Raw genomic sequence first — 12,117 nt, forward strand, 5'->3', positions numbered from 1 at the left:
TAGAGAGATCCTATTGGCGCGTTCTAGCATGTCGTTGCATATTTCCGTTAGAGAACGCCTACTGTCAAGTGTGCGTGTGTAATAACTCAATTGGCCCTTGCACTCCTTCTCAACAACGCAATTAATTTGGCAAAGGGTAAAGTCTGTTCGTAACATATTCTAGTTCTGGGAACAGAAAACGGTATTGAGATCAAACGTTTCATCGATGTTAAACAAATTGCAGAATGTTGGCCAAACTCCATCAATGGGCTTCCTCTCATCACCATATTTGGTTGGTGGGAAGCGAAAACGCCAACCGGATGCTTCAGATTTATACATCCGGGGAAACTTCTGGCTCATTTTTCTATCTGTGACCGTTCACCTAGCGGCAGGATATTATTATACAGGAAATGCAAGTCTTTAGCATAGTATTTTCATAAGAGTGGCTTTAGGCACCAAACAATATAGTTATACACTATTATAACGTATCTAGCTATCTTTCCAATTATACTTTAGTTTGCTAGCTGTGGCATACACCGTTAGCTACTTGAGTCTTCTAAAAATTCGAAGCTTTTAACTAGTTAAATTAGTTCGCTAAATCTAGCCCCTGGAACCGGGAAGGAGAGGACAAAACAACAAGGCACTGGATTGGTACAAGAAGGATCATACCCCTTTATTTTATAAATCAGTTATCACACCACTTCTCCCTAGATAGCTAATTAGATATGTTTTACTTCCGATTATTGATATTGTTCTGATCAGTAGATCGGACAGTCAGTGATGATCAACCTGACATAAAGTACCGTAGTTTTAAGATCGCTAGCTAGCTAACGTTAAAATATATTGGCTAAGATTACAGCTAGCTAATGTAAGCGTAGCTATCAATCCGTGGTAAATCAAATTCGTGTTTGTTGTTGTCTTAGCGCACCCGGCTAGCGAGCTAACGTGAATTTATCAGGCCAAGTAAACTAACTAACTTTAGCTAGCTGAGTTGTTACCGAACATAATAGTTTTGTCCACCAGACCGAATGTTTTCCCCCCATTGATTACAATTTTTTAACGTGTTTTCGCTATTTGCTAGCAGGGAACGCTAAATAGCTATTTGTGTTGTATTTACAGGCACCATTGATCGTAAAACTATTATACCGTGAAAGTGTGTTTGTTTATTTCAACAGCTTGCAACTGCATCCCGCAATTCTGGGCGTTCCTGTATTGTGGGCTTTCCCCGCCATGGGGTGATGGCTAGTTCGCGACACCGTTAGCTGTCGCCTGTTGTGTACAGTTTACTGTCTACCGGTCGCTCCCGCTAGCGCGATAGGATGGGGCTACACGGTGTGTATGCTAGCTAGCACACAGTGTCGTTCCCGCCAGCTGTGTACCGGACTAGCTGGCACACTTTAACACACGTTACCTGCGGGAAAACAGTGCCCGACAGGCGGGAACGAATGACACTGTCTGCCGGTGTACGGCTAGCTAGATACCATTGTCGCCCCGGCCTTTCTATGGGCTTTATCGGCTACTGACATCCAACGTTATTGTGCATTAACGCCACGTACTGTACTGGAGCGCCTCTGCTAGTTTAACAATGTACCAATAGAAGTATAAAGAGAGGTTCATGAAAACACGCCGAAATGCAGGCCGCAATTCCACCCTTGTTTATTTGGTCTGGTATTGGAATAATTTGTTATTATGCAATTGATGAATCGATGTATGAGATTTGCCTCTTCCACTTCCCAGGCTGAACTTCCCAGCTCTACTCATCCCATTCTCCAGACAGACAGTGAGGCAGGATGTTGGGTCTGTGGTGCATGGGTGCCCGACTGGGCGTTCTCACTCTAGCGCTGTGCTGTACACTGGCTCCCTTACCTGCACATGCGTACATCTATGCTGTGAGTCCTCATGATTGTTGAACTGTGTGATCAAGTTTGTTGTGGATTTACACGTGATCTCAGTGTACTGGCATTGATTTGAACTCTTGTGTCTCTGTCTGGTAGCATTACAGCAATATGACCAACATGTTGTTTGAGGACCTGCCTGCCTTTTTTGGATCATCACTACCCAAAGAAGGACTTATGGTGAGTAGTGAGTAAGGTTTAATATCAAAATACTCAATACCAAAATGATACCATGGAAAAAGAAGGCATATTAGCCAAAGTAACAGAATGGCACTTGATCCAGACAGAAACTCCACGACTGCTCTATTCAATCGTTAGGCATCTTTAGAGTTCAATATCATTACACTTTACATTTTTGGGTCAACTTTTTCAGAGACAGCGTGTTCGTAAAGTATTCAGACTAGAGGTCGACTAATTAATCGGAATGGCCGATTAATTAGGGCCGATTTTTAAGTTTTCATACCAATCGGTAATCAGCATTTTTGGACACCGATCGTGGCCGATTACATTGCACTCCACGAGGAGACTGTGTGGCAGGCTGACCACCTGTTATGCGAGTGCAGCAAGGAGCCACGGTAAGGCGCTAGCTAGCATTAAATGTATCTTGTAAAAAACAATCAATCTAAACATAATCACTAGTTAACTACACATGGTTGATGATATTACTAGTTTATCTAGCTTGTCCTGCATTGCATATAATCGATGCGGTGCCTGTTAATCATTGAATCACAGCCTACTTCGCCAAACTGGTGATTTAACAAGCGCATTCGCAAAAAAAGCACCGTCGTTGCACCAATGTGTACCTAACCATAAACATCAACGAGCCACCTGGCTCGTTGTGAACTAATTTGCCAGAATTTTATGACATAACATTGAAGGTTGTGCAATGTAACAGCAATATTTAGACTTAAGGATGCCACCCATTAGATAAAATACGGAACGGTTCTGTATTTCACTGAAAGAATAAACATTTTGTTTTCTAAATGATAGTTTCCGGATTTGACCATATTAATGACCTAAGGCGAGTACTTCTGTGTGTTATTATATTATAATTAAGTCTATGATTTGATAGAGCAGAATGACTGAGTGGTGGTAGGCAACAGCAGGCTCGTAAGCATTAATTCAAACAGCACTTTACTGCATTTGCCAGCAGCTCTTCCCAATGCTTCAAGCATTGCGTTGTTTATGACTTCAAGCCTATCAACTCCCGAGATTAGGCTGGCAATACTAAAGTACCTATTAGAACATCCAATAGTCAAAGGTATATGAAATACAAAATGGTATAGAGAGAAATAGTCCTATAATTCCTATAATAACTACAACCTAAAACTTCTTACCTGGGAATATTGAAGACTCGTGTTAAAAGGAACCACCAGCATATGTTCTCATGTTCTGAGCAAGGAACTTAATCATTAGCTTTTTAACATGGCACATATTACACTTTTACTTTCTTCTCCAACACTTTGTTTTTGCATTATTTATATCAAATTGAACATGTTTCATTATTTATTTGAGACTAAATTGATTTTATTGATGTATTATATTAAGTTAAAATAAGTGTTCATTCAGTATTGTTGTAATTGTCATTATTACAAATATATATATTTTTTGGCCCTCCAGTAATCGGTATCGGCGTTAAAATCATAATCGGTCGACCTCTAATTCAGATCCCTTGACATTTTACACATTTTGTTACATTACAGCCTTAGTCTAAAATTGATTAAATACGAAGAAATCCTCACCAATCTACACACACTACCCCATACTGACAATGTGAAAAGTTTTTTTGTTTGTTTTTGCAAATGTATAAAAAATAAAAACAGAAGTACCTTATTTACCATAAGTGTTCAGACTCTTTGCTATGAAACTCAAAATTGAGCTCAGGTGCATCCTGTTTTCATTGATCATCCTTGAGATGTTTCTTCAACTTGAATTGTAGTCCACCTGTGGTAGATTTAATTGATTGGACATGATTTGGAAAGACACACACCTGTCTATATAAGGTCCCACAGTTGACAGTGCATGTCAGAGCAAAAACCAAGCCATGAGGTGGAAGGAATTTTCCGTAGAGCTCCGAGACAGGATTATGTCAAGACACAGATCTTGGGAAGGGTACCAAAACATTTCTGCAGCATTGATGGTCCCCAAGAACACAGTGGCCTCCATTATTCTTAAATGGAAGGAGTTTGAAACCACCAAGACTCTTCCTAGAACTGGCTGCCTGGCCAAACTGAACAATCGGGGGGTGGGGGGGGTAACCTTGGTCAGGGAGGTAACCAACAACCCTGAATATCCTTGAGGGACCCAACCAGAGCCCGGACCTGTCAGGTTGGACGCTCCCCATCCAAACTTCTGACTTCAGCTGTATGTAAATGTGATATTTCAGTACATTTTTGTAATACTTTTTCGAAAATGTATAAAAACCTGTTTTTGCTTTGTCATTATGGGGTATTGTATGTAGATTGATTGGGGGAACAAACATTTATTAATTTTAGGCTGAAATGTAACAAAATGTGGAAAAAATCTGAGGGTCTGAATACTTTCCGTATGCACTGTATGCATTACTGAATCAATTATACAGTCATACAATCAATTAGAGTTTTTTTTTTTTACTAACTATACTACATAACATAATGGTATTCATTTATTTGAATGGTAAATGTCTTTGGAAAACTGAGCTGTAGCCTAGGCCTATTGCTTATTCATATTTTTTGTTGTTGTTTACTCTTATTTTACCAAGTGAATGCATATTCAATAGCAGTGTGTGTATGCATTCAGTTATTGGGCTTGTTTTGCCTTATTTCATGGAACCATATGGGATTTGTTTTATTTTACTGCAGTTTAAGTGACACCCGGCCCAGAAAAATAATTTCCATATATGGCCAAATAGAGAAGTCAGATTAGACATTTCCCAATAAGGCACTTTAGTCAACACCATTGTTCACAAAACAGCCAATGAATTATTCAAATAAGGCCAGTTTAAAAAAAAAAAATAATATCGCTCAGCCACAGATCCTAACGTTTTATATTCATCCCAATGTCTCCCTGTGCACCCTGAGTGCCAGTGTGCATGTGATGTTGGTCTATGTAAACCAAATGTAACCTGGATATAGCCGGTCCGTGAATCGGCGTATACAAACATGAGTGGATTACCTTGAAAACAGAGGTCAGGCATTTTAGAGTCAGTCTCCAGTTCTTATTATACCTCAGTGATTCATACACAGTTTCGTTGAGGCAATAGATAATCTTTCGGAGAGACCAATTTTAAGTGAATGGCACAAACTTTTTTCAATCAGCTTTTAAATCAGCATATTTTGCAATATGGTTAGCATATTATCACTAAGTACTAGGGTAGATAATTGATATTCACTTCAGCTGTAAGCTAGCAAGGAAAGTTAGTTTACAGCGCTGGAAGCTACTGGTATCTTCTTGCATTGTCAAGTGTTCTAGCCATTATGGATGTTGTTTTGCAAACAGTTTTTACATACCGTGTCGCATTATTCAAGTGTGTTAACTTCTGTGCAGTATGAGTGGGAAGCTAACATATGATGCAGCCTTCCCAGTGCAGGAGCAGGCACGGTATAAAGGTTTCTACACACTTAATGTGCGTAGAGTTGTGCGTACGCCGGGTGGAGTCATGCATCCTTTGTTACATGATATCTCATCAGTCCATACTCCCAAATAGCATCATTCACAAGGGGGTGACAGATGTGTTCTTGTTGTCTTCTCATTTGCTGTGAAAGCAAAATAAGAGTCTCTTTTCTCCCCTTGCTAGCAAGTTGGTTAAACATTGCAAGCTAGCTAGCCTTTTAGCATCCCACATCGCCATGTGAAGTAATATAATGAAATAATATGCCCCGGCCACTATTCTTAAACTTTCCGGTGTGACTTAAAATACTATTCCTACTTTGATATGCTTCTTCAATGTCTTCGCTCCCATATCAGCTAAAGATAGAATGTCCACATTTTTTGTTATGGTTTCATACCAGCTGTATTTCTGTATTTTTAAAGTTATATATCTTAAACTTGATTGCTAACATGCAAAATATTTTGGGACTATGGCAACAATTCATCAATGAAAGAAATTCCAAAAGATTTTCTTTTAAGGGGGACGTCGGCTTCGCTCCACAGACTTGATCCGTGAGACACATTTCACAGAAGTACCGAAAGCAAATACAAATTCTAGTATATTTACATTTGAGTCATTTAGCAGATGCTCTTATCCAGAGCGAATTGGTACATTCATCTTAAGATAGCTAGGTGGGACCACCACATCTCACAGTTATAGTAAGTACATTTTTCCTCAATTTAAAGTGTTAGTTCACAAAAGGCTTTTTTCCCCTTGTTTTTTGTGAGGGTCAGGGTGGGAAGGGGGGTGCTGTGAGATTGTTTAACATAGGGTTTCAGATTTCTTTTGGAAGATGGGCAGGGATGGGCTGATCTAGCTTCAGGGGGAAGCTGGTTCCACCATTGGGATGCCAGGACAGAGAAGAGCTTGGACTGGGCTGAGCGGGAGCTACCCTCTCGTAGGGGTGGGAGGCCCAAGAGACCTAAGGTGGCAGAACGGAGTGCTCGGGTTGGGGTGTAGTACCGAACCGTTTTCATTTTCTAGTATCGAAAAAGTACAGAAGTTTCCGTATACCATGCAACACTAATGTGAGAGAAGGGTAATGGAAGAGTGAATACAGGAGCAACATGTCCTTTGATCCATTGCAAACATCAGCTGAAACATCCTTGCTCTCTCTTCAAGGGTGTGTTAGTAGAGTCACGACCACTCAACGGCTGCACTCCGATAGAACCTCCACCACCACTGCCCACATCTAGTGATCCCAACACGACCACTACTAAGTACATAGTCCTCATCCGACGCTATGACTGCAATTTTGATATCAAGGTTGGTGTGTGTAGCTATGCTGTTGGGTTGCTTAGGATATAAGGTGTTGCAATACATAATCTGTTGAATTTAAATGTAATTGCAACATATTCAGTGTAAAATCACACTGCGCCTAGTGTTTTCAATTGTTACAGTGTAAATTATGGTTTTGTTTTCAACGCAGGTGCTGCATGCACAGCAAGCTGGATTCAGTGCAGCCATTGTTCACAACATGTACTCAGAGACTCTACTCAACATGAACTACAGCAATGGTGAGGATCCTACAATCATCACCTTCTCTAAGCTGCCTATATCCATTTCTTACAGAATCAGTTCAGTTAGTACAATGTTTACTTAACCAGGTTGCCTCTCTCTCCTCAAAATCTCAAGTAGTCTTTATTAACCAGTATCGTCCTAATAATTAAATACATTGGTAATGCTGAGTGGCAGTGCTCCCCTTTTTGTTTGTTTGTGTGTAGAAACTATTGCAGAGGAGATTGAGATCCCCTCCGTATTCACCAGCTACTACGCCTCCCAAATTCTAAGGACTTTCATCATTCCTGAACATGGGTGAGTACCATTGTGACGTTTTTTATTTTTTGTCAAGCTCAACTTCCATGACAAGCTTTTAATTGGTTATTTATTTGTTCATTTCTACCCCTAGTCACAATGTTAGATGGAGGTATGACTTAACTGTCTGTTGAGGGGTTATGATTGCTAATGTAACCATTCAACAAATATTTTTTGGGGATATTTGTTCATGGTCTTGCACCATTGTGAAGACCGGACTTTATTGATCAGAGTTGCACTGAGATTCAGTCATATTCTTCACATCTTTGCACTCATCATGTCAACCCTGCTGAGGGTCTCAAATCATACATTTGTCACGTGCTTCGTAAACAACAGGTGTGGACTGACAGTGAAATGCTTACTTACAGGCCCTTCCCAACAATACAGAGAGAAATAAAATAGAGAAATAATAGAAAAGTAAAACACGTGATAATAAAAGTAATAGTAGATACACAATGAGTAACGATAACTTGACATTATACAAGGAGTACCAGTGCCGAATCGATGTGCAAGGGGTACGAGGTAATTGAGGTAGATATGTACATATAACTAGGAATAAAGTGCGATTGGATGGTCCTATGTGGACGTCATCACTATGTTGGAGGTGGTGTTGAGTCTGGCACTGCTGTCCCTCTTAGTCGTACAGATTTGTGATCCAGAGGTGGTCGCTTTTCTGAACAATGCCCCCATACTAATGCGGATGGTGCTGTATTTGGTATGCAGGGCCTATGTGATCCTCAAGCCGGAGTTTGCCTTCCCACTCTCATACTATCTCATCCCCTTCACTGGAATAGTGGGCATGATCATCCTTGTGATGGTTGTCATCCTGGTAAGTGCCTTTAGGAAACAGACTCATTTTGCTATGAATGGGGAGTTGATTTCACAATTGAATAGTTAAATATTCATTTCATACATCCTAAATCAATGGAATGCAATAATTATATTTGCATATTAAAAGCACTGTGACTCTCAATCCTTAGATTTTGGTGTGGTCTGTGTCTCATCTTGGTTTAGATTGTGCGCTGTGTGCAGTACAGGAAAAGGATGAGGAAATATAGGCTGACTAAGGAACAGCTGAAGAAGATCCCCATTCACAAGTTCACTAAAGGTAACGAGAGAGTCCCTCCACACATTCAACTGAGAATCTGTCACCCGTGTAACTAGTCAAAGACATTGAAAAACACTTTGTGAAACAGCAGTACAGTATTTCTTCTCTGGAATGTTGAGAAACCTGATTAACAAGAAGGGTAATCTGATTGTCTGCTCCTGTTATTATTACATTACACGTAGCATTACAATGCATTGTATTTCCACCTGTCACATGTCAATCTTATTTGTATTCTAGGTGATGAATATGATGTTTGTGCTATTTGTCTGGATGAGTATGAAGAGGGTGACAGACTGCGAGTTTTGCCTTGCTCACATGGTAATTGCAAGTGATCACATTTGGCCCTGTCTCACTCAGAAGTTGTTCTCACAGGTCCAAGGCCATATGGTAACTGTTTTATTTCTGTCATCTCTTCAGCGTACCACAGCAAGTGTGTGGACCCCTGGCTTACAGGGACTAAGAAAACTTGCCCTGTGTGTAAACAACGCGTAACCCGACCTAATCCAGAGTATTCTGAGTCCGAGTCTGAGGATGATGGGGCATCTCGTGCAGATGAAGAGGGGGCAGAGGGTGAAGCTGACACCGAGCGCACCCCTCTGCTCCGCCCCTCCAACCCAGGCTCCCCTTCTGGCAACCCAGGGGCCTACTCTGCCACTGTCACCACGGTAACCACTGCCCAGTGCCTAGGCTCCCCTGGGCACAGCGACTCGCCCATCCTGGAGTACGAGGGATACTACTCCCCTCAGGGGGAGTCAGACTCTGATACCGAGGAAGAGGGGATGGACTCCCATCCCTCAGATGATGACACTGCCCAGCTCATTGTTAGGGGTGCAGTGGGGGTCTGAAAGCCTGGAGGGAGCTGAGATAAAATTACTTTGTGTTAGCTCAATAGGGTCAGGCTTGTCCCCGCAGGGTGTTTTTAAATGGTTTATGGAGTTGTGGCTATGGAGTTGTCTCAGCCATAGACTTTCTAGAACACTATTGTCACTTTGGTTACGTTGAACAGATTTACATATTTTTTCCAACTTAGACTCAATGTTGCTAGCTCTAAGATGTTAATATTTAGCCAAGATTCTGTTATGTTTTAGCAGTTCTGTCTTCAACATGAGGCACACATTGATGAGTACAGTAAATCAGTTCAAACATTTAGCTTTGAGTCTTTGCCAGTGAACTATAACCCCGCCACCCATCCCTAAAACTTAAGATTTGCACAAAATGAATCAACTGACAGGTAGTCTCAATTTTAACTAGCAGTATTTAGTTGAATACATTTTTTCAATGCACTACTTGACAATTGACATACCCCAAATTCTTATTTTCAATGAACATATTGTACATGGAGATAACCCACCTGAGATTATTTTTGTAGTTATTGAGTAGACTCAAGTCATCCACCAGTTGTTCTTCATATTTTTTCAACATTTTTATTATAGTATTACATTGTTATTGCATTGTTGGGTTTTGATTTTGAAAGAAAGGCATGTCAATGTACTTGTGCATGTGACATTAAAACTTAACTTGAGTTGAAAGGAAACTACAGTGCTGCAGTCTCATTAATAAGATCTCTTCCCCATGCTAGTAGTATACCTGTATGCATCTCTGTAACTGGGTTCTGTCATTATATTGGTTAAGTGGGAGTATAGTTTACTCTATGGGGTGTTTCTCTGTCTGATGGGTTTATGGAGTTTTTGGACTGTTAATTTGTTATGCATCATTGACCAGTAATCGGGGCATGCCAAAGGAGATTGTTTATTTTTTACTTCACTGTAATACATTTTTATTATCCAGCATTGTTTCTTTGAACTTCTTTTACTCCTTTTAAAAGTTCAGAATTTGTCCAGTTTGATTTTATTTCAGTCTCTTCTATGATAGATCGTTCAGAGTTCTTCATGATGTTGTAATGTTTGTTTTTCTTTCTGTTTTTGTTTTTGACATAACTGGTGATATGGTCTGTCTAAAAGAGATTCCATCTGCTCTCTGAAGAAGTTGAACAAACTCAGGAATAGGAACATATTCACTCTGTATGGAAATTACATTTCAGAATTCTTCATGGATATTCTTGTTTTATTTTCATACAGAATGAACATATTACACCATAGAATATAGCAAACCATCGGCACAATTCTTTCCAGTTTTGTCATTCTCCTCACATCAGCCTTTGTCTACCTGTAGAAGTACAGATTTATTGTCAGGAGAATAGTGTGTATTTTAAGGGACTTACTCATGTAACAGTGTTTTTTTTTCTTCTTCTGTGTAGCCTTTTATACACAGTACACACTTTAGGAACAAGGTAGGCTACCATGTATATGATCATATGTCCATGCATCAAAATACACTCTGTTTAGATATTTTTTCCCCCTGAAAATAGCAGGAGAAGGGGGATGCCAGTACTTACACATTGTAAACATATTCACGTTGGTCTCCACCTTGGCTGTGAATCTATTGCTTTCTGTATGCAATTCCTTGATTTTCTGTGTACATTGCATTCTAGTATTCTTAGGATGGCAATTATTTGTTGACAAATTATATGTTGACATCTCCTCCCTTATGACATGATGTATGATTTAGCTTTTGAGTAGAATGTGCCTAATTTCAGTCAGAATGGATCTTTATTGCTGATAAATGATCAATGTTCATATACCACAATTTAATTTGTAGATGTATTTTTTAAAACATTTTGGAAATCAAATGAAAGACTTACGTCAAAGTACCTTTAAGCACGAGCAAAACGCTAGTAACAATAGTAATGGAACTGGCTATAAGCTTCTGTGGGCTCATGCCATTGGGACCAAGTTTGAAGTGTTATGTAACTTTCATTTATTATGTCATTGTCGGTTAGTCCTTGACTGCTGCATTTCCATAACCTCCTTTCTCACTGCTGAAGATTTATATAGTCTTGTGACATTTTATGTTGGTCCCATAAAAATAAATGACATATTTTGGGCTTCTGTTTAAAGTCTAGAGTTTTTATCAGCCAGGAATCAACTTCCTATTGACTTTAGTTAGAATACGGTAAATTAACTTAAATATCCCCTCTCCCTCCACCAAAATACCATGATTAGTGGGAATGGTGTCTTTCCTGGCTGTGTTTGAAAGTGAAGAACAATTGTCATAAGATTCACAACAGTCGTTAAAATCTGAATAATTCTAAAAATAGGCAATTTGTTTGATAAATGTTCTAAATCATTACCAACTACAAACCTAGTGGCTCATACTGTACCATAACTTTAATGACAGCATGAATTTGCTTCTAGCCCCCTGCAGTTTACCAGCCCTGCAGTTCAATTGGTTTAATTGAACTGAGCCATTAATGGTTATGGTCAATGGATTGGACCAGTCACCACGCCTCTCTCATTTCTATTCTACGTCGAAGAGACACAGGCTCATTTATAAGCAAATACCTCAGAGTACAGTGATTAGGCTAATTAACATTGAGCATAGCTCAACGAGTCTGGCTACGATATGTTCCCTGACTGTTTTCATTTCAATAAGGCTCTCTCCCACACACTTTCTTTGTTTAAACTCCATTTATGAAAGACATTCAGCTAGTAAACAGTCATCACACAAATCAGTTGTCAAACACTTTCTAAAGGGCAAGTACACATCACCCCTGTGAAAGCATATACAGTGGGGCAACAAAATATTTAGTCAGCCACCAATTGTGCAAGTTCTCCCACTTAAAAAGACGAGAG

General features: G+C 39.8%; 1 protein-coding gene across 4 annotated transcripts; it reads left to right on the top strand.

Annotated features, from left to right (window-relative positions):
• The first annotated feature begins 338 nt into the window (after nt 1-338).
• LOC109875633 (E3 ubiquitin-protein ligase RNF167) lies at nt 339-11,369 on the top strand. 4 transcript variants are annotated; one of them, XM_020468021.2, is made up of 10 exons: nt 339-630; nt 1,717-1,868; nt 1,974-2,054; nt 6,625-6,768; nt 6,932-7,019; nt 7,227-7,317; nt 8,041-8,146; nt 8,332-8,425; nt 8,663-8,743; nt 8,843-11,369. In XM_020468021.2, the coding sequence occupies exons 2-10, from the start codon at nt 1,770-1,772 to the stop codon at nt 9,268-9,270; spliced, it is 1,212 nt and encodes a 403-aa protein (XP_020323610.1). In that variant the 5' UTR covers nt 339-630; nt 1,717-1,769; the 3' UTR covers nt 9,271-11,369. The 4 variants fall into 4 exon arrangements, with proteins under 4 accessions (XP_020323610.1, XP_031663816.1, XP_020323611.1 ...); XM_031807956.1 differs by lacking the exon at nt 339-630 and adding an exon at nt 652-870; XM_020468022.2 differs by lacking the exon at nt 339-630 and adding an exon at nt 652-847.
• Nucleotides 11,370-12,117: the final 748 nt, after the last annotated feature.

The sequence above is a fragment of the Oncorhynchus kisutch genome, linkage group LG28 (genome assembly GCF_002021735.2).
Source record: "Oncorhynchus kisutch isolate 150728-3 linkage group LG28, Okis_V2, whole genome shotgun sequence".
Taxonomy (NCBI): Eukaryota; Metazoa; Chordata; class Actinopteri; order Salmoniformes; family Salmonidae; genus Oncorhynchus; species Oncorhynchus kisutch.

Bases quoted from the DNA above. Each gene is read 5' to 3' on its own strand.
- LOC109875633 (XM_020468021.2), top strand. From the start codon at position 1,770: ATGTTGGGTCTGTGGTGCATGGGTGCCCGACTGGGCGTTCTCACTCTA. The intron at 8,426-8,662 runs GTAACGAGAGAG...TTTGTATTCTAG, and splicing joins CATTCACAAGTTCACTAAAG to GTGATGAATATGATGTTTGT. The intron at 8,744-8,842 runs GTAATTGCAAGT...TCATCTCTTCAG, and splicing joins AGTTTTGCCTTGCTCACATG to CGTACCACAGCAAGTGTGTG.